The sequence below is a fragment of the Anser brachyrhynchus genome (genome assembly GCF_964034855.1).
Source record: "Anser brachyrhynchus genome assembly, chromosome: 2".
Taxonomy (NCBI): domain Eukaryota; kingdom Metazoa; phylum Chordata; class Aves; order Anseriformes; family Anatidae; genus Anser; species Anser brachyrhynchus.
Window position 1 is genome coordinate 120,331,738 of NC_137695.1, and position 23,592 is coordinate 120,355,329.

A 23,592-nucleotide genomic window follows, 5' to 3' on the forward strand; every position below is an offset into this window, starting at 1 on the left:
TAGAGCAACCAAGATTTGTCTGTTTGCTAGTTCATATTATCAGAAATGGCCTCTAGCAGTTTTTCTTTCAGCATTCTTACTCTTAGGAAAGGAAATATTGGGGGAATGGAGAAGCTCATCTTGTGGAAAACTACATTTCAGTAGGTCATTTCATTCATGTATCTATGTTAAATTGCTACTTAGATTTTCAAATCAGTAAATGGATCGCTACATCATAATTTTTCTACTTCTTGCAGCATGCTGCTAACAACAAAAGCCTATTACTAGTGGCTCTGCGCTACACAGAGAAAAGACTTTGGTGTCTATTGTGTTGAACAATTGAGAGATCTATTATTACTGTTTGTCACTGAAAATGTGGGAAGCTTCAGAGCAGAAAAAGCAAATGATTTGTAGCTAGTGACAGAATTTACATTTGATTGTTTCAGTTGGCCGGGAAAAGCCTATGGGAACATCTGCAGCACCCAATCAGGAAAAGAAAGGCTTCAGAGAATCTGAACGCCAACCAGCAAAAGCCCAGAAGCAAGTATCTCAAACCCCCTCAACTTTTCCACCCTCAAGTAAGTAATAGTTAACAAACTAGTTTTGATACAACGTTTTAGTATGTTGTCCTTCCGTGTATGTTTTCAGTTACTTATCTCAGCTTTTCTAGACCGTTGACTTATGCATATATGCAACACGAACACATTACCAGTTACTGTTTTTCAAAAGGGCATTGGAATGTGGTTCATTGATTAGGTAACAATCAGCATGTAATTGTTGAGGATTTCCACATTACTGTTTTTCAAATTCATGATCATCTATCATAAGGACTATTTCTGTGGAAATTAAGAGGCCGATATCATAAAGAGCACAATCCAAATCTCACTGAAAGCAATAGAATATTTCTCTCACTTACATTTTCTGCTTTATAATTCACTGGGGGAAAGAGTAAGATTTTGGTGTGCTTCATGCTAGCTTTATATCTATGTTGAGGAAGTTAAGAATACTTAAATAATGTTCAGACTGCTATTTCAAACTGTATCTGATGAGTTTGTCAATGTGAATCAGACACCAAGTATGGAATAATTGTTCATAGGGTATAATACTGGGAAGTATTTTAAATAAATTAAGTTGAAACAAAACATTCTGCTCAAATTCAAACACAAGTATGGATTATTTCTGACAGTGTTGTTTCTATTTTTAGCTCAAAACAACTATCTTCAGCTTCCAGTCTATCAGACCTCATGCTGTATTATTGTGTCACAAAGCGTTCCCAAAATGTTGTGGGTTGTCATCACATAGTGTGATATGCTGAATTTAAAACTCATGGCAACAAATTCACAAACCATCAAACCTGTTATCAAAAAAGTAGGATGTTTTTAGGGTCAGGTACAAAGAAGTGATATCAACCATAAAATTGGTTAGGTAAAGTCTATAGCACTTTTTTAGAAGTATTTCTGACACTCATACATGTGGACTCTGCTTATTCAAAATTAGTAGAAATATCAGTCACTCTACCTTTCAAAGAAAATGCTCATATTTTGTAAGATATTTTCACTTAGAGTACTTTAAAGGTTAACTGACTTCGATGTTTGGGGTGCGCCTTCAAATTTTTAATTGATATTCATTAAATACTCATTTACTTTTTTATAGAATTGACATTCAGCAAACGGTGATGTTTGTAGTTACTATGCAATCCAGCAGTAGACATACTATTCAAGCTCAGGACAGATTAGCTGTTAGGCTGACCAGGCCACCTTCTTTATGACAGCATTTGCTAGCTAATAGCTATTTCTTGGTTGTTGTTTTCACAAATAATAATTGGTTTAGGATTAAACAAACAGAAAACTGTGCTACAGCAGTATGGACTTCTATTGTTGCAATGTCAGTTCTCTGTTCTTCAAGACACTTGTACCCTACAGAGATGCTGGGACATACCATCATTCACTTAATAGATCATAGAACAGAGGATTAGAGTGACAGTCAGAAACATACCAGCTAAAATGAAGTGGGACCACATTATAGACTGCAGACTGATCTAAAGTACTGCCCAAGTGAGAACGGAAAGCGTATATATATATATATATATATATATATATATACACACGATTAGAAGATCACAGAAAGGCTAGGAATGGAGGAGATGAAGTAGAAGACATGAAAAACTGAACTCAAAGATTTTTAAATCTGCTATCATACACAAAATCAAGAGCCCTACTGACAATATAGACTTGTGTCATGTTCTGTATCAACCAGTGAGCAAGACTGGACCTTACAGGATTTCCCAAATGACTTGGTATTGTGGATTTCCCCTTTGCTTGTTCCTTTTGTTTCTGAAGTCATGCTTAAATTTCAATAGTGAAACATGAGAGTGCATACGCTAGTCAAAGTAAGGAGAGAGATGCCATTAGCTTCTACAAGGTAAACACAGTCTGTGACACTGAGAACAACTTTGTGGTTCAGCATTAACAAATTGTGTGTCTGAGGAATGATTTCTATACCCTGCATGCTCCTTTCCCATATGTCTGGAATACTGTTAGTTACTAATAATTTTAACACATTTTATTTACAAAGCTAAATAAGACACAAATAAAGTCTGATCATCATTTCCATTAGTTTTACATTGGAAATGATGATACACAAGAGTGCAATAAAATACATCAATACGTAAGCCTCTGCTCTATAAACTCATTTTTCTGATGCTTTATTTCAAAAGCATCTCTCAATCATGTGGTATTTTGGGACCAAATCACTCTCATTTTGTTTGAGATTTGGGATAAGTAAATAAAACAGCAAAGTAATTTTTATGAAACTGTGGGAAGGATTGTGACTTCTCCAGCATTCTCATGAAGGGCTATCAGAATGAATTTTTGTCGCAATGGAATTATATCACAGTGCCATGAAGTGTATAAAATCCCATAACTAATCCAGAGTAACCATCAAATCCTCTTTTCAGATTGGAATATTTTTAGCCTGTAGCAAATCAATGTGACTGATTTCCATTTGTAAGAGTGCCAGTAAATTACAAGGCAAAAAACATTCCAAGTTTGTGAATTGTTCGTGCATTATAATTGTTTTCAGGAAGTAGTAGTTTGTGCTTGCAGTAGGTACTCTGTGTAACAATAGCCCAAGTATGGAACTCGGGCTATTATATATATATATATACGTACTTGGGCTATTATATATATATATATACGCACTTAGTATACAGAGCAGCCTGTGATTCCTTATGCTTCTTGACTGCCTGGGCATTTCATGATACTTTTCATCTGTTTGCTGGGGAATACCTGTGGGTCACAACTTACACCTGAAGAGTAGGATGTGGTGTTTTCAGAGTTACAGTGTAGGAACTAGAAAACTCAAATTACAGAAAGTAGTGTTACTTGAAGAGTGTTAAACAGTCAAATTCTCAAAAATATTTATTGTACCAAAGCAACTAGTTTGCTTTAGTTTCTACTTCAGTTACTGAAAGCCATACGCCATGAAGAATCTGTTGCTCATAAATGTTTTGTAAGAAGCAAGTCCCAAGGATTCAAATTGGCTTTCCATTTTGTCTTCAAACTTTTGTTTTATCACTAACAACAAAGTATACTCCAGTGAATTTTACAAGTCTTTGCCATAGGCATAGCTTTTTTTTTTGTTTAGTGTTTGTAGTGAGTTTGGCTGGGATGGGCTCTGTTTTCTGTATTTCAGACTGATGTTGTCAGTGTTGGTAACACATCAATGCTTTATATATTTCTGAGCAATGCTTGCACAGCACTGAAGCCTCCACTGTTTCTTACTCTGCCCCACCAATGAGCAGTCTAGGAGTGGGTAAGAGGCTGGGAGAGGACACATCCAGGACAGCTGACCTGAACTGACCAAAGGGGTAGTTCATAACAAACAATGTCATGCTCAGCTATAAAAACTGGGGAGGATTTTTTTCCAAAATAGTTGTTCCTTGGGGACTGACTGAGTATAGGTGCACTGGTGGTGAGTGATTGCTTTTGCGTCACTTGTTTTTTGTGTTAGATTTTTTTCCCTTCACTTATTAAACTGTGTTTATCTCAGGAAAAAAAGAAAAAAAAAAAGAAAAAAAAAAAAAGAAAATCCCAGCCAGAGCCAGTACAGCATTTTAATCAAGCAAATAAAAAAAACCAAAGGGCTCTGATAGCAAAACATGTAGTGAAGCAGGGACATGCATAGTGATGCACTGGGAATTCTTCAACAAATCAGTATCAGTGGCTTTTATGAATTCCACAATATCCTAAGTGAATTTATACATTTAGAGCCTCTGGCCTCAAAAAGCTTGGTTCATAGAAAGCCACTTAACAGATGAGGAATGAGTTATGGGATACAAAAGAAAATTAATCTGCAGTGCAGATTATAGTTAACATATTAACTGTATGTATTACTATATATTACTATCATCCATTATAGTTAGCATATTCTCTTTGCAGCCATATGAAAAGGCCAAATGAAGAACTGTTTAGGAATCCTTGAAGGACACAGTATATATGCGAATGTTGGTTCATCTTTTCAAACTCAGGGCTTAAATCTACCTCTTGTGTCAGAACAGATTATAAGTATTGGAGGGCAAGAGCTCCCTGTTTTGGAGAAGACTTCCTGGAGAGGAGTGTGTAGAGGTGACTTTATAGTGGTGCCATTATTGAAAATTACTGTTCCAGATATCTGATGTTTGCAAACTCCACTTTGACTAAAATACTCAAAATTAATTTCCTTCACCCCATGAGCGTCTACTTTTTCATACTTCAGTGGTGTCATTTGACATCTCTGCACATATACTCTTTTTTTAATCTAAAGGGTATGCAAAAGATCACTAGGTGCTATTCTCAAGTTAAATATGTTTCCTGAAATTATATTTGTTCAGTCACTAAAGCTGTGAATTGTGCTCATAAAGTGGTACTGCACTGCTGTTGTCTCATTTATGCAGAAACTCCCTCAGCCCAAACACAGACACTGTATACTTAAGTATGGTTGGCAAGGATATACTGTGCTTTTTTTTTTTTAGTACTTTACAGTATTTAATACTTAACTTGAAGAAAGTTAAATTCCTAAACCATTTTTTTTTGATTTGAAATTAAAATTGTCTCTACTTTTGGACATGTTTCTGTTTATAATCTCCCAACACAAGACATTGGAAGAACATTTGCACATAATTCTACTCATTTCTAAATGTAAGGACCCAGAAATGTTAATCTAATGGCCATAATTCTACATCACAACATCTTTACTTTAAACCAGAATACATATAAAGAATAGGATGAGGGAGACTTGTTCTTTTCCAGTTGAGTGTTGTACCTTACCCAATCAGTACATTTTGGTGTAGACAAGAAAAATAAATCAACCTTTTCAGACTATCTTACTTGCAATGAAAAAATACAATCCCCTCTCTGTTATGGTCTCCTTATGTGCTGAAGTTACAGCAGTGACTGGCAGTTTCATGTCGATTTTCATCTCCCACTAATGTTCTGTATTTCACAGAGGAAATGAGAAATCCCCAAGGTGGTGAGTGTCCCCCTCCTTCAGCTGATGAATGGAAAGTGTCAATGATGACAGGAAATGCAGGAACTCAAGTAAATGTCACTCTCTGGATATATGGAGACAGAGGAGCATTTGGACCAATAACTCTTGGCAAGGACAACAGGAAGCAGCTGTTTCTTCCCAGGCAGGAGGATGAATTTCAGGTAGCTAATGAAGGCTAAGAACATTATTTTACTGTGTACCTTTCCAAAGACTATTCTGTCACGTGAAAAGAAGTGTTTTTCTGTTATGTTTACTGCATAAAATAAATCTCTATCTAATCTCTGTGAATTCTGCATTGAATCAGCTTGGTGCATATAGTTAGCACTGAAAGAAATATTATTTCTTTTAACTCCCTCTACCAGATATAGTAGTCAGAATAGGACAATGGCAGGAGTAAATTGATTTCTCTAAGGCCATTGATTTGAAACTAGCTTCAGAAACTATCCACACATAAACAAATCACATGTGATGTGAGGCTTGTGTATCATTTAGTTACCTTTAGTAATGAAATGTTCTTGTGTACAGTTTTCAAAGCATACTATAAAATGGATATCGTGGAGTTAGTTCAATTAAGGAAGAAAACTGAGCCATTTTTCAGCCACCATATTATAAATAGCTGGAATACTAGAAGATTTACCAATGAAATTACTGAGAGACCAATAAACTACCTGTTATCATGTCATTAAAAAAAAAAAAACTTTTGCTATTATTTAAGAATAATCCCACCTCTATTTTAATAGGAAGATTATTTCTAGATATGCTGAGAAGAAATTAACAAAGGGGCTAAAATTTCTGTTTTGTGTAAATCTTTCTGTCTGAGAAGCATGTGACACATCACTGTCTTCAGATAACTGATGCAGATGTTATACTTTTCATATTTTGTGTAATTTTTTTTCTGCACTCTTCTAATGCAATCTTGGCGCAAATCAAAAATTTTACTGTCAATATTAATAATAATCTCTATGAATAAGGCATAGACAGGAAGCTAACTGACTGTAATGTTCATTTTTTAAGCATGTGAGCTATATATTATGATCCACGGGGAATCCTGTTCTCTTAATTATTGAATAATTCATGAGAAGCATTGGGTAATAGCATGTTTACAGTGTTAATCCATACATTTTTAAGAGATGGACCAGTTTCTCTTCTCTGAAATAGACATTGCACATTATAGCTGTGTGCTCTGGATAATGATCTTGTGAGACAGCAGAATCTTTTTAACAGTACCTGGGGCTCCTACTGTATTTTTTTGCATCACACCGACACTATTATGTTCAGGCATTAAACAGCAAATGGCACCAAAGTGCTTTTTAATCTTTAGTCTGCAGAAAAAAAAAAAAAGAATAAAAGGTAAAAAAAAAAAATAATTAAAAAAAGAGTAAATGTTCCTTCTTCCCCCCCCCCCATTTTTACTTTAAACTTTATCCTGTACTTGTTTAGCATGATAAGTCTTGAAATGCGGATAGGAATGCAATACTTTTAAAGGATTATATTTTTGCTATTTGCATCCTTGAGCTGGATATATTTTTACTTATATTTTCTAGAACAAAAGATACTAAATTTTACTATTTAAGTAATCAGCTCAATCATAGCTCTGGCCAGCAGTTCTTGGAACAAAACAGCTACCAAGAGCCTGTGGTAGTTGGGCAATTTGGAGTCAGTTTTCTTTAACCTTTTACTTTATCAGCAGTATGCACAACTATGAAAAATTCAAGTAGAACTATTTTAATAAGTGAAAACCCTTCGTATGTGGCCTTCCTTCTCTCACCTTACCCATATGAGTAGTCACTGCCTGTTTGATCCTTTTTAAGACTGTGCATGTGCAAAATGTCAAGAAGGATATAAGTTTTTTTTTCCTGAGAAATCTCTGCTTGTTTTAGGCAGAAGTCATTCTTTGCAATTTGACAAAGCCCAATGCATTTATGTTTTGTATTGATATTTGAAACGAATATATAACTGTTAACCAAATAGTCTAAAGAAGGATTGATTAGAATACGCAGAAAACATGACAGTAATGTATATTCAGTGAACAACAGCTCTGTGAGGGAGATGGTATCTCACATTACTTGAGAAGGGGGCTAGTTTGTTTGATTTACTTGATTACTTCTCTAATCCAAAAGTCTCCCAGTTACCCAGTTAATAAGTCTACACATATAAAGAAATATTAAGGAACATGAGCAAGGATATGAGAATCTGACTCCACAGAACAATGCAAATTTCCTAAACCATTGGAACAATGTAAATAGCTTCTTTTTGTATAAACAATTGAATGGAATAGGATGTTGCCAAGCTTTTATTAATAGAATTATTACTTGAAGATAATATGATAATGCTTTTACTTTTTCTTTCCTAGAAGTTCATTACAAATGATCTAAAAACTTGTGTTCAATTTAAGTAATGGTTAGATTTCAAATAAACTCCAGAAAAGTGCGGTAGAACAAGACTTCATGGAGTAGCTCTCATAAGTAAGAGCACTAGAATGCACTTTGAAAGTGCAGAGAAATTGCATATGTGCAAATCACAGAGAGTCAGAAAACAAAAATAGTATTAGTGGCTTTCCAAGTTTTGCAGATGTTCTGCTAGCTTTTGAGAACTTATTCTTCAAGGGCTCCAAAAGCTTTTTATCCCTTACTTTCACATACCAGGGTTTATGATCATTTTTCTGTGCTGCGTTATGGAAAAATTTGTGGCCTGTAATTTAATGGATTTACTTTCACATTTATTCTCTCATGAGTGGCTCTTACCAACTTTTTTTAAATCTTCAAACTTTGATGAGTTTAATTATCCGCCAAATCATTTTCCCTGCAAATATCTTGATTTCATTAGGCTAAAATCTGGTCAAACTAGAGCTCAGACAGAAATCTGCCTAGACAAATTGCAAGCTGTCTCTTTTCTGGATTATGTAATCTGAATCTGATGGTCAAATGTGTGCTGTTTTTATACACTTAGATACTACAGTGGTTCAGAGAAATCTGGAACCATGCAAAGATAAACCATGCATTTTTATGTATCCTTTTTCACATGTGAGGTAACTATTTTTTTTTTTTCTTTTTCTTCTGGAAATATGGGCCAAATTGAAGGCATGGAAAAATACGGAAATACAGGGCAAATGTTTTTTGTGCATAATGAGAACTGAATTTTTGAGTCATTTCACATGTGATGATAGAAAATACAATTTTTATTTTTTTCCCCCAAGATTCACAGCTGTAATAGTTCTAAGCATAGAATACCTAGGCATATGCTTGCCATTGGGATGCCTCTTTTTCCATGTGTGTAGGAGACTGAAGTATCTCTTAATCATTAATTAGATACAGTGCTATTTTGCAAGGTATGGCCTTCCTTAATCAGCATGCAGCCTCTACTGCACAAACTTAAATTATGTTATATACAATTTTTGTGTAGTCATATGTTGTATTGTTCTGGTTTTATTTCAGGTTAAAATAAAAAGCGTTGGGAATATCTACAAGATAAGAATTGAACTCGATGAATTACCAAATGAGCAGTCAGAGTGGAATTTACAGAGTGTAAGATTTTTATGATAAATTCTTTTTTGCTTTATTATTTTTTATATGAACTAAAACCCTATCTCTCCATAAAGCTTTAGCTTCATGAATCAAAAAATGATGGTTGTGATACATGCTTATTGCTTTGTCATAGGCTGCTAGGATGACAAAACTATTGATGCAGTAAGTCACCTGAACTGAATTTCTGGACTTTTTTTGAAATTATTCTTAACTTATGGAGCTTGCAGATGTAAATTTTAGTGTATTGATGGCTTCTATGAAGTTTTGCTTTGTAAAAGCTCGCCTGTATTCCTCAGTGTTTGCTAGGGAGATCCTAACTATAAATTCAAGCTATGAAAAATTGAAAATGATGGAGAAGCAATTATTCCATGAAAACTGCATGCAAAGAGTGAAGAAAGTTTGCTGAAGAGGAGGCTGGTTCTAACTGGCCCAAACATAGCTCATAATTATAACAATTTTCAGGGAGAAAACAAAAAACAAAAAACACAAAACCAAACCAAAACAAAAACAAAAACAAAACAAAAAAAAAAAAACACAAAAAACCCACGATCTTTTAAATTTAGAATTATTTTTTCTTTTCTGCTTCTGTTTTAACTCTATTTTTCTCATGATATTCAGGCATATTTGCCAGATTAAACTCATTCTAAATTCTTCCTAACGCTGACATCCATGCATAATTTCTTTCATGATTACAGATAAGTATTCATCTCCCATTTCTTATTTTGTATCCATAAGACATAATCTCAGTCCAATTTAGACAACCAGAATTACAGAGTAATAACAGATTTTGACATTTACTGAAAACTCTAACTGCACCAAAACTGAATGCAAATATAAATATTTCTGTTGCTCAAATGGCTGCAGGAGTCCTGCTTTCCATTCTGGTGGTTACAGAATATTTCTTTAACATCTTGGTCCAAATTTCAAAGGGTAACACTGTGATTTCAAGTATTTCTTTTCACAGGAAGAAACAAATTACGTTGAAAGCTGCGTTTTCTGACAAAGCAGTTAATATTTGCTATTGTTATGAATCAGCAGGGGGAGCTCTGCCAATAAACATTACAGACTAAGGATCACTGCTGCAAAAGTATTTCACGTTAGAATAAATGCATGTTTTGGTGCTATAAGAAGTGTTCATTTTAGTTAAAATAATATTTTATTGGAAAAGTGAGATAAAGGCATATATTGTCCCAATTTCCAAAGTATTAGAATCTGAATGTAAATACATGTTTTCATAATTTTGTTCACAAATGTTATGCATGCTATATCCACATTCAGAACAGAACAGCAGAGTGACAATTTTCTGCTACTTATTTCCTTTTGCTTGTGAAGACCTGTAGAAAAACTGCAGTATACACTATTATAATTCAAGACCAACAAAAACTGCTGCCATGAAAGAAAAAGAAACACTGCTTCAGTTATAGGAAACAAGTAGGACAGCTATCATGATGTACCATGGCTAATAACTTGAGAATTTAAATTCTTCAGAAGAATAGATAGAAGATGCTGGTACTCAGACTTTCTTTTTTTCTGGTGTAAAAAGAGCCAAATACAACATGAATTGATTTAATATTTCAACACATCCTCTCCTTGCCAAAGTATCCTCTCCTTGGCAAAATTCAGGAAGATATAGATGATGAGTTTCATCCTGTTACCATTTTAATTTAAAAATGTATCAATCTTTCCACAACTTCCAAAAGCTCAGTCTCACCTATCCTCACTTACTAGAATGTTTTCAGGCTTCACCACTCCAAACAGTGTTACATAGAGGTGGTCCATTGACAGAAATCAGAACTGATGACATTTGTAAAGGAGAAAAAAAAAAAGAATTTCAATTATAGATTTGTTTGTTCCAAGAATAAGATAATTTTAAAGTGTAGGGCATTTTTAAAGAATAGAGGCTGGCAATTTCAGCTGAGATAACAAAGATGTGAATAAAGATCCTCTCTAGTTATAAGTAAAGTAGCAGTTAAAATGAAAATGTTTTCATACTGCAATTTTGTGTGTCATATTTACTGATCACATTATTTTTGTCTGAGATAGAAGAGTTAAAGAAACTGTTTTGTTGTTGAGAAGCCAAACACTGAAGAGAGTGAACTGAGTCATAGTTAAACTGCTTCTTCCTTAGGTGACACTGCAACATCTGATGAGTAAGAAAACTCTGAATTTTCCAGCAAACACATGGTTGTCAAAGAATAGTGTTGACAGAGATTTTGTCTTTGAACTTCCAGTAGTGGAAGCTGGAAAACCTATCTATCCAAGTATGTATTGCACAGTTACATATATATTGGTTACTTGGTTTTCAGTATTAATGTCATCTGAATTATACTCCATCTGCTGTATATCCATAAATGTGGTCTTAGCAATCTTAAAAACAGATAGTTAGACTGAGTTTGGGAGAATATACTCCAGCAAATTAATTGCAAATCATATTTTGCAATCATACTTAACATATTTTTCTTTTGGTTATGTTCGGAAGTTGTTTTATACCATGTTTATGTCTACACTGGTGACTTGGAGCAAGCTGATACAGATTCTGCTGTTTATCTGTGTATCTATGGAAAAAGAGGAGATTCTGGTCTAAGACTTCTGCGTAAATCTGGTATACCAGTGAAATTTCGGAGAGGAAAGGTAAGTCTTTAGAAGAATTTGCTTAGCTGTGTAAACATAATTAAGTAATTTTAATTGATCTTAAAAAGTTCCTAATAAAAAAGATCAGGGACTTAGCACCTCACATGTTCAACAGAGGTTTAGCAACTAAGGAAAATCAGATGTTATGAACCCAGGAATAAATGAATGAGTAAAACCACAGGCAGGTAAAGGGGAAGAAAAATTATATTAAGAAACCCCTGGAAGCTAATGAGAAGAGCTTTCTGTGAATATAAAATATTTTCTGTCAAGGTATAATGAGTTATGGCTGGCTACAAATGAGTGCACAGAAATCATTCCATGATTTCAGATCTTAGTAAACTGCTGGCTATGTACTTCTTTTAACACATATTAGTATAGTATTGAGATTAATGCAAGGCAGTTTTGAAGTTATTTCATCATTCAATTACATCTGATCTCCTCCATAAGTAATATATATATATATCATCCTGATTTTCTGCAGTAGCGTATGGTTGAATGTCAGGAACTACTGGGCTTAATCTTCGCTCTGCTGGTGGCCTTCTTATGACCTTCTAAGATACAAGCCTGGTACTTCATTTGTGAGCTATTGAGGATTAACACTTGCATATCTAACAAATGGCACGAGGCTCTTAGATGAACAAAAACAAAACAAAAGGCAGTATATAAAATACTAGTAATAACCCATTGGAAAACTCCAGAGGTATATGTACTGTTTTAGAATATGTATTTTACATCATTACTAGTGCATTAGGTATGAAGTTTTATTCAAATTGAAATTCAGAATTTAAATGGAGTTGTCTAGGGGATTATTCTAGCTGATCTGATGGAAAATTCAACATATTTTTTATCAGTGGAATAAGGGGCTGGTTCAAAGTACAGTTTGTTATAGAAATGGGTGAACAAGACAGTGGATTGTAGGGGGAGGTAGAGCAGGGCCTGGGATATATCATTTTGTGACAAAGGCGGCTGAATGCTGACTTGAACAACATGATTGTTTTGGTTTAAACTGTCAAGGAGCTCAGCACCACACAGCCATTTATTTACTCCCCACAACGAAGGGGGAGAGAATCAGGGCACAAAACCCAAAAAACCTCATGGGTTGAGATAAAGACATTTTAACACAGCAGAAAAGTAAGGGAAAATAATTATTATGATAAAGGAATATACAAAACAAGTGATGTGCAATGCAGTTGCTCACTACCTTCTGATTGATGCCCAGGCAGACCCCAAGCAGCTGCCACCCTGCTGGCCAACTCCCCCAGTTTTTATAGCTGGGACATCCAGTATGGGACATCCCTCTGGCCAGCCTGGGCCAGCTGTCCTGGCTATTGTCCACTTCTGGTGCACCCCCAGCCTCCTCACTGGCAGGGCAGCACGGGAAGCTGAAAAGCCCTTGGCTCTGTGTAGGCACTGCTCTGCAACAACTAAATCATCAGTCTGTTATCAACAGTTTTCATCAAAAATACAAAATGCAGCATCATATCAGCTACTAGGAAGAAAGCTAACTCTATCTCAGTTGAAATCGGGACAATATCTACCCTTTATTCCATACCACCTACACCATGCTCAGGTTCCACACTTTCCAGTACATCCCAATTAATCACCACCTTTCTTGACTTTTGATGTATATACACATATAATTCCCTTAGTCTACAGGCAATCCCTCTAACATGTCTGAATTTATTTAATCCATGACTTTGGGCCCCATCTGTCATAACAGTCTTTCAGGGCAGAAGAGATGGTGTGTGTTGTTGGATTGTTGCATGTTTGTTGTTGTTGTTGGATTGTTGCATGGCATCCTTCAGAAAGGATAGTTTGCGATCATATATCATGTATACACAAGGAAGAAGTAAAGTTGCACAGGCAATCTTAATTCTGCCATTTGCTAAGGACTGAGAATTTTACAGACATGAATTTTCCAATGTAGTTCTTTCCTTCATTTTCCTTTTACTGAAGAGTGTGATCTGGACAGTTACAAGGAGGGAGAAAAAGCTATATGCTTTTTACCATGACAAAAAGTTACCAACCTGAACCTTTCACCTGATCAACTTCATGCTCCTATTAAAACAGTCTTTGCCAACAGTAAGCACATGTCTAAACGATTAACAGTGACATGTCAGACTTCAGTTTCTTCAGGCAAAATAGAATGTAAATAGAGGAGGTGAGACCACAAAGAGCAAAGGATGAGAATGTCCGTATTTTAAATAAACTTTAACAAAGGAAATAATTGCCTGAACTGGTTCTTACCTAGAGAAGAATTGTGGTAAACAGTGAGGTACTGGAATAATAGTGAAGGGCAGTAGGCAGCATTTTGTATGATGGGTGAAAAAAAGTATTTGGGATTATTATTACATTCTGATTTTAGTTGTGTTTTCTCACTTAGTCTGATGCATAATCAAAAGACTTGACTTTTTGGATACAACCCCTTTGATACAGTCCAGCTACCAGTAAAATCAATAGGAATCTTGAGCCACTGTTAAGGGTTACATCAGGCTTTTAAAATACTGTTGCTTCCAGACTTTATTAATGTTTTGCAAGTTATGGAATGCCATCTCCTCTGTGTCCTAGGTCAATGCTTTTGAAGTGGAAGCTGTATCTCTTGGAAAACTGCAGAAGGTGCTGTTGCGCTGTGAGGCTAATTCTAAGTCCCAGTATTGGTACTGTGATAAAGTCATTGTCAGAGAAGCTGAGAACAACTTGGAATATGTTTTCAATTGCGAAAGGTAGCTTTTACAAGAATTATCTTAAATATAAGATAGATTTCTGAGGATATCTATGGTTTCAATAACAGTATGATACCAACAAATGTACTAAATGAGTATTTTCCAGAAAAAACAGATTTGGATTATTGTGCAGTTGTATAAAAACCACAAAATGTGTTGCTCCAGAATAAGTTGCTTGAGTTCATAGGCTATGGTTGATATCAAAGATTAAATTCTTAGATCTCATGGTTATATGTTCATGGGTCATGGTGACTAGATTATACAGTGTAGCCTTATTATACGAGGATCAGTGCTATAAGCATGCCTTACCTATTCAGGAAGAAAAGATAAAGCACACAAAAAGGGTCTAAGTTTTCAGTTTTGTCGTCTATCTCATGGGTATGTGCATCATTTGAGGGAAATGGAGGGAGCACAGAGAAACAATGTGACCATGTGAGAAGGCACTAGAACAAATAATATTTAAATAGGGTTTAATAAATGTTACTTAATAAATGCAGGATGCCTAGTTATCTTGTCTGGATTTTTATGAATTTGTTATGTAACTTGAACAGCTTCTTGCAACTCCAGGTGTCACATCCTCAAAAGAGGAATAAAGATACCCTCTTACTTTTTTAAAACTCTCTAAAACATATGCTTCAGTCAGGAGAGAGAGAAGCTTTTTCATTCATAGCTTTTCTAAAAGGAAACACTGCCACAGAAAAAGGGTTAAAGTAGGTCAGTGTTGGGGCTCAGGGCTAGCCTCCATCTGGGCCCAAATGTAAAGCTGAAACACTCTGCTCTGTTCCAGGAGGAAAGCATTTTTGTTCTTCAGAAATCTAGTATATTAATCTTCAGCCTCACAGTTTTATTTTACACTGATATTTTATGATGCACAGTATTAACAAAATGCTGTATTTTTGCTCACTTAGCCAAAGAAATATCACCATCTTATCTGACTTAAAAAAAAATTAAAAAAAATCTGATAACTAGTTTCTGAACATCCAACAGCTCTCACTAGATTTTAGTTATACACTATGCCTTAGTTATCTTAGTTACTTTTTAACATTTGAGATTGCAGTTTATACCTGTGATCAGGTTTTATCAGATATGATACAGGTAAGCTGTGTCTAGTAAGACCAAATTTACTTCTTAGGGACTAGTTCTAACATAAATTGGTCTGTTAACGTTTTCAAGACAAAAATAAGAAACCTAAAAGACTGCAGAATTCTGTCAAATATTTGTTATTTTAGTTACATGTTCCTATGAATTGTCCTTGATCTAGCATTTCTTGGCACCTAAAGACTTAGTTGTGATACAGTAATACAGTGAAATAAGTTTGTGGCTTGTATGGTAATCTCAATCAGAGAAGTTTCTTTACAGAAATTTAGAAAGGAGAGAATTAATAAGAATGTAACAAAACAGCAACTGAAAAACAATAAACAATGGTATTCTCTTTGAATTTCTTTTTGATTTTATTTGTCAGGAAAATGTTTAGAAAATGGTTATAATTCTACTTGTCTTTGTTCTAAAGACTCTATTTATTTTTGCCTGGAAATAAAATTGCTGGAATATTTGCCAGGGATTGCATTGACCTTTTTCCTGAGGGTGTCACAACCATTTTTTGTTTATTTGCTGAACCTGTACCTGCTGTGGCAGATGTCTCTTCAGTCCTTTGCCAGGTTCATGCTACTCCTTGGTGTGAACTTGTCAGGTAGGGTTGGTGGGAAGGGGCAGGGGGGGCACCCAGGAATAGAACTCTGGCACTGTCTGGGGATGAGGCTTCAGAGACTGCTCACTTGAGACTTGCAAAGACTTTTGCACCTTTAATGCATGTACACCACCTGGTAAGCAACAGAACCGCACAGAACCTGGTGACTGGATATAGAGGGTAAAGGAAGGGAGGCCTCTGCAGGTGGGATGGGCAAGCATGTGTGCCACGGCTGAATGGTGTTGTGTCGTTGTTAGGGACATGGAGAACAATACACTTGCAGCTTTGTATCTTCTTGTTAGCCTGCTCAGGCTCTCATGGACCTGAAACTGTGACTATGGAGAGAACGGTGCTGCTGCTGTTATGCATGCCAGGGACAGCTCCTTTTCCTCTGGGCTTTTCTATACAACCTGTCCAGTTTATGACGGTTTGCAGACAGGCTTCATAGGAGACTGAAGGAATTAGATCATTCCTGGAGAGTCCATGGGAGTGGGCCTAACAAAGAAAAAACAGCAGCCCAGAAGCTTAATTAATGCATTTTTATTCTGTAGAAGAGCGGTGTGTGTGTGTGCGTGTGCGCGCGTTGTTTGGTTGGTTTTACCAAGCAGGAGGAAACTAAAAAAGTTGCTAATATATGTTCTAAATAAAAGGATTCAAAATAGTCATTAGCCTAGTGTATCAAGACTAGAAACCTAGCCAACATATGCCTTCATTTATATTTCTTCAGACTCATCTATTTGTCCTCAACTGGTAGGGAGAAAAAGGAAGTGCAGAATTTGTTTCCATCTTTGTTTTTATCACTGAACTTTGAATCTTTGAATTTACAATATAGCACGATAGATACACAAAAATTATAATTAGCATTCAGACTATAGTACTGTTCCCCCCCCCTCCCCCCAATGTTCTTTTTAGCTGTACAAATAAATATTATTGTGCCACATGAGTCCCTTAGGGACAGAGGTATATTTTTATGTTTTCACAGCTCTTACATTTGCACAACTATAATTTCTTTGTTGGGTCAAATCCTAAATTTCTACTTTAACATCTATCAAATCAGCTACTGAAGTTTTTAGAGGTTGTATACCCTTGCTGTCCCCTTGTATTTGGTATGAAAATAAAATGTAGATAATTCACTTATATTGCCATATGGTGGAGAAAAAACTGATTCCTACTGGCTTTCTTATATTTTTTTTTCTCTTGTTTTTAGGTGGCTTCCATTTATGTCCCAAGGTGTAATTCATTCAGAAATTGATCTGTATCCTCAAGGTAAGTTTTAGTGTTACTCTATGGAAGTGTTATCAATAAGTTGTAATTTCTTCCTCTGAAGAAATTTAGGCTGAACTTAGACATTGAATATCAGAGTTAACCATTTTGTGGCTTCCTTTGTTATATTTTTAAGAGAGTACAGTTTGTATTTATATTGCATGATGGATATAGGTGTTAGTGAGGAAGTAAGGGACGGAAAGTTTTCTTGTATTGGCATGAAGGCTTGAATCCAAAATGTCCTTCATCTCTTCTTTCAAATCTTTTCTTTAACATTGAAGGATAGATCCTTTATTAACTGCATTTTTGTTATATTTTGGCAGAAATTCAAGTAAATCAGCAGCTGAAAATGCAACAAGAAACAAATGGTAAATACTCTCGTCTTCTGTCTTTAATGAAGACTATTTCTATTTCAGAACTAATTGCTTTACACACTTATTGCCATTTATATTTATTTTAAAACATGAATTACAGCACACTATTTTAATATTTAGTAAACTTTGAACTTCACATTCTAATTTAAATAATAAATTACTTTATTTATGCTTTTTCTTATTCCGTATTTTTTCTTTCCAATAATGTTAATTTTTTCTCTGTTTACTTGGAAATTCACATTTCTTTTCTATTATTTTCTTGTTATCTATCTTAATTTCTGCTTTTTTAGTTAACATTTTACACCATGATTCTTTCTCCCGGATTACATATAGGTTTGTACTCATCATTAGCTTTACATTTTCTGTTTCACTTGTGATTTCATATTTGTTCATGTTGACTTTTCCATCCTCACAACCAGTGCAGATTAAATTATGTATCTTAATAACACATAACCTTTTCTCAGCTGTGAGAAGTGCTGTAGGTTGAACAACAATTTGTAAGATGTCAGGAGAAAGTTTGAAAATGTTTATTCATACATTATTATATCCATGGAGACACAAATAATTTGTTTTAAATGGCATCTCAATGGAAAGTCATTAATTATAAATTTTGTATGTAGTTATTTTTACAAATTATATTCGAATCCCATTCTCTTCTTAAAATCCTTATTTTGAATGAAAACTATATTTGTCCTTGCTCCTTTCTGTCTTTTTTCAGAAGGTTTGTATTTTCAATCTGTTCATCAGTCTTTGTGTCTTACCTGTTCTGCTTGCCTAGATTCCATGAGGCCTGCACCTATAGATCCTTCTGTACATAATTCAAATCAGTCTGCAGAGTCCTTGAATTTACAGATCTCTACTTTGTGTCATTTAAGCTACGCTTGTCTGGATGTATATTAAAACCTGCAACAGACACAAATTGCTTTATCAACCTAACAAAAAAATGACAACAAGAGGGAGTAGATTAAGAGTATATTTAATTGGCTTATCTTCAATGGAGGTGGACTTGCAATTTTGATCACAGCACTCTGAGTTGGTGAGAGAAATATCTTTGTGCTGTCCAGAAGACCTGGTCAGCTTTGTTATTGGCAAAACTTATCTGCTGTCAAAACAGGTCTGTTTTATAGAAACATAAAATGGATTTGTTGCAAATGTCCTCAGTCAGAGTTGGGTAGCCAAAAGTATATGCACCAAATAGCTTAATGTCTGGGACACTTCCTGAAATAAGAAACAGCGAGAAAGAGACCTGAAGCTGGGTATCCCATTCCTAATGGGAATGCTGTGATTACTGAATGAGTGGCTGACCTGAGATTTTGTTCACTTTTTTTTCCCATGAGTTTATATAAATATCAAAATTTCATTCTGTCTTTATTTTTTATTTTTTTTCTCAAACAGAATTATTTTCTGGGCAGCAGAACTTTCTAGTGTATTGTACTGTTTCTAATCTGTAAAGAAAAAAAAAAAAAGAAAAAAATATCTAGAAAATCCCCTGTGGTAAGGTACCATTTTCTGACATCCCTGGGCATACACTTGGTGTCAGGTTGAACCTTTCCTCCATGTATCCTAAACGAAAGTCATCTCTTTAAACATTTTTTCATATTATTTTCTCCTCAGTGTGTAATCCTCATCAGTAATTAAGAAGCAATTGGTCTTCTACCTCATCAGAACAAAACCTAGCTTTTTATGCCAAAGAGAACGAGAATTACGTGTTTGCAATATTTACCATTTCCAGTTTTTATTTGCAACCATGAAGGAATGCCATGAGAATTTCTGGCATCAAGGAGATAAGAAAATTTAGGATCCTTCTCCTATACTTATATTTTCCTTCAAACACAAAGCCCTGTTTTCAGAAAAATTAAAAGCCTCAAAGTCAATATAGAGGAGTACAAGCTAAATTTTTTTTATCATCATATTTTTTGGGGGATGCTTGGTTCCTTTTTTACCTTGAGAGTTGCATTGCATTCAGACTGTTTTACTGATTCTACACTTACCCTTTGGAGGCAGCACTGTAGCTAGCTAAAATATATGGTCTCAAGAGTACTAACTGTTGTTTTGACGCTGTTTTGCTTAACAAAAGAGAGACTTAGAGAGAGCATAATAGAACAGAAAAGGCCATCAAAAACACTTGAGGTACGATAAATCAGACAGTGAACAAGTCCAAAATAAAATAAATTCATTTTGCCTCTTTTAAAATTATTGATTATTTCTGAATGAATTTTGAATTTTTCACTGTATTGGAGGAGTAGTGGTCATATTTTATCCTTTGTCTATACCATTTTTCATAAGCATGAAGTTGTCCTTATTTTCCAGCCACATAGTCTGAAGTGACATATTTTAAAGAAATTAATATTATACTGCTGGAAAACAGTAGAGGCTGACTTTTTTGGTAAATGAGCTCTTTGAAGGGGCAAGGAGCCTCCTGCCTTATGATCTTTGCTTCTGCCCTCAGTGTATAGAAGCTGTTCACCTTTCTAATTGATGTTAAACCTTTTGTAGTCTGGTGCTATAGTTCTTTTGTCAAGAAAGTGGGTATATAGAGAAAGCTGTAGGGTTTTAAATTGTCTAAGGCACAGAAGGGAAGAGGTTGTTACAAGCTGGAGACTGACAAGTTTCAATGGAAAATATGGTGATTCACTTCCTTATGTGTATCCAAAAATCTTCTGTCACTTTTCAGAACGAGGGTTCAGCCAGACCTCAAGAATTTGGAAAACAGGACATGAAACTTCCTTGCTCCAGTTCAGTCTTCATGGGACAAATTACTAATGGATAACGGGGCTGGCCCAAGATGTACACTTCTGTCAGACAACAGATTTAATTCATTCAGGCACTACCAGACATCCTTCTATTAATAAAACTGCAGTGTACACTGTGGCATTTATTTATAAGATGACTGTGGGCTGGTATTTCATTTGTTGTTTGCCTTGCACAGAATGAATTAAAGTCACTAAGTGGAAGTTGTTTCACACAAGCAAAAGCTGAAATAAAAAGAGAGGTGGAGAGCATCCAATCCCAGCTTTTCAGATGTAGAAACGCATTTTCCAATTATGTATAGTTGTTTTTCCTCAATTAGATTTATATTAAGCTACTTTCAGATACTTACATAACTTGTGTGCATTTTCTGGAGACAGAAGACATTTTAGCATCAGGGAAGCTTTATATAAAATGATTTTCTAAAAAGTCCTCTTTTAGTTTTAGATTTTTCTCCAAAATCATTTCTTTCATGCCAATTTCAATGTCATGCCTCCACCCAAGCAAACAGAGCTCTTGCTGATGTATATAAAATGAAAAATTCTATGCAGTTGGGATGCTTTGATACTTTTTCTTGTTGCATTTCTTGTTTATACTTTTTGTCATAAACCAAATTCTGGAGGATGAGCTTTTTCTGTGACAGGGGTATTGCTAGAAATCTTGCCAGGCACAGCGTTCATATTTCCAGCATTAAAGATTGATGAGGATTGCAATGTACTAAAGTTACACACCTTATCTGAGTTTGAATGATGTAGTATTTAGCCAGCCTTCTATTGCTACTCCTAGCATCGTTACTTTTTAAGTGCACATTGGTTACAGTTCCTGGGTTAAAATATGCTTTTATTTATATCATCTAAGTAACTTGCTACATATCAGTAATGGTTATAAAAGCATTTTTATTTTATTTTTACTTTGCAGAAGGAGACTGGAAGATTACTGTAGTCACTGGGGATTTTGAAACAGCTGGCACAACAGCAACAGTATCCCTTTACGCTTACGGAGAAAAGAAAGCTTCTGGTCCTATTATTTTGGGATCTGGGAAACACCAGCTGTTTAATCCCAACAGTGAAGATACATTTAAGGTACAGTATGGTTTTTACATAAACACTGGGGAATTCAAAACATATGCAAAATAGCTTTTCTCAAAACTGGAAAATAATGATAACAAAAAGGATTCAAAGCAATATGTGTATAAAAGAGTCATTTAACATTTCTGAGGGAGCGGTGGACTTTTATGATAGTAAGATTTGAATCAGCAAATGTATTCAGAACTGCATCAAGCAGACACGCCTCTCTCAGAATCTGCTTCATACTTGCATTTGCTTGATGTGCTAGTTTTAACTAGACATTGTTCGTTTGCAGACTGAAAGAAATTCCTTTGTTTGTTCGTTGTGTTGAAATAATAAGCTATGGCTAGTATTACACAGTCATTTTTCGAAGCATCCACTGTAAATTCTTCCATGGGCTTCTTCAAGGTTTCACTGACAGACACACTCATGCAAGCCTTTTCTTGGATCAGATAAGGAAAGGGAGGAAGGATAGAGACTAGAGTCAAGTTGTACCTGGTTGGTTAACTCAGGTCATTTAGACTAGCAATGTCCTACTTCTCCAAGGAAAAGGGAAGGGACTGTAACCGTGAAAGATGCTTCAGAAGCCTGACATTTCCCAGGGAGTTTCCAACTTCCTACAAGTTCCTCTAGTTCCTTAGGACTCTACCTGTTGCAATTGTTAACACTGTAATATATAATTTAGGTTGAAATAATTTATGCATAATAAACAGATGGAGAATCAGCAACAGATGTGACAGAAAGTCACACCTTTTTTTTTTCTTTTTCAGTTTGAAGTGTAAATATGTAAGTTCTTGCAGATGCAAGTCAATGGTGGCCTTCCGTTTATTTTTATTTAAGTTGCTAATGACTTGGCTAAAGTTTCCAAATAATGCTGGGTTAAAATTATCTAGTATCAAAGCAGGAAAGTGTAATCAGTGTTCATCTGCCCTTCTGAGAGATATTTCTGTCAATATTCTTTTGGCAGCAACGCCACTTTCTGAGGTGGGAGGCTTTTCTTTTGAAATCTGTCTTTCCAGATATGACTTCTTGTAAGCATTTAGTTTGATGAAGCACATGCCTAATGCACTTAAGAAACTATCCATCTTTCCATTTTTTTTACATATTATATAATGTGATATGGAGGGGAGGCAGAGTGGGGCAACCAAATGCGCAAGATATCTAATGCCAGGGAGAGGCACACAGCTACTTTAACTCTGCTTCTGCTGGATCCTGTGTCTACAGTGCAGGGAGTTATTTCTCAGCATAGGAATTTCTGGCTGAGAGAAGAAAAAAAACCAAAACCACACAACACTGCTTATGGAGAAGCAAGTGTCTGCCTTCTTTTTGCTGTTGCTCTCACAGTACAAACTGAAGCAGATATCTTTTTTCAGTCCTGGTGAGGAGAAGACCCTATACATGTCAGCCTCAGCTTTACATCAGAAAAAAAGACTGAGAGTCAAATCAAGTTTCCCAGATCCTTGGTCTATCCTCATACCTGTGGGGTTGTTGATCGGTACTGGCTAATCCTCAGCTAAGGGAATGAAAAATGAAGTGATCTCTTCCCCAGATATTTCTCTGCAGTTGTCAATGTGAAATTCCATCAGGAATTTCGCCTGCACACATAAAACCATTGGTTTCAACACATGTGGCTGAAAATTTATCCAACAGCCTTTCCCATCCTGAGCCTTTTGCACAGAAAGTTGTAGCTTCTAGGAATCTCTTCCACAAGCATTTGCTCAAGAGATGAGGCAGCGAGGTACCTATGAACAGCAAAGCTCTGATGGGCCCTGAAGGCTGCAGCTCCTTGGTAAATTCAGCCTGTCTTGTCAGTTGCCTGCTTCACTGTTTCCAGATGGAGTAGTTTGTCCTCAGATGGGCTCAGCAGATTTGTCTCAATGTAGATGGCAATGCTACTGTAGCTCATCCTGCTGGCTGAGAAGCTGGAGCAAGTTGGCTGGTGTGGTGGAACAAGGAGAGCAACTGCTTGAGGAGGACAAGAGTGGCTCTCGGCAATTTGTCAGCCACTGTGAGGTAACACAAACATAGCATTAATAAATTAGATGTTACCATCATATGTCACCCAGGCTT

The 23,592-nt window shown here is 35.6% G+C and overlaps 1 protein-coding gene across 13 annotated transcripts in view; it reads left to right on the forward strand.

The window, feature by feature from the left end:
• Window positions 1–23,592, forward strand: part of LOC308189070 (lipoxygenase homology domain-containing protein 1-like) — a 200,714-nt gene that overhangs the window by 72,704 nt on the left and 104,418 nt on the right. For all 13 annotated transcript variants that reach the window (XR_013945994.1, XR_013945995.1, XR_013945996.1 and 10 more), the window contains 9 exons: window positions 426–557; window positions 5,464–5,666; window positions 8,940–9,029; window positions 11,158–11,290; window positions 11,509–11,660; window positions 14,229–14,383; window positions 17,278–17,336; window positions 17,657–17,701; window positions 21,374–21,537. Coding sequence is in view for 9 of the 13 variants with exons in the window: in XM_080578742.1 (XP_080434868.1) it covers window positions 426–557; window positions 5,464–5,666; window positions 8,940–9,029; window positions 11,158–11,290; window positions 11,509–11,660; window positions 14,229–14,383; window positions 17,278–17,336; window positions 17,657–17,701; window positions 21,374–21,537 (1,133 nt within the window). In the remaining 4 variants the exon portion in view is untranslated. The remainder of the gene's footprint in view (window positions 1–425; window positions 558–5,463; window positions 5,667–8,939; window positions 9,030–11,157; window positions 11,291–11,508; window positions 11,661–14,228; window positions 14,384–17,277; window positions 17,337–17,656; window positions 17,702–21,373; window positions 21,538–23,592) is intronic.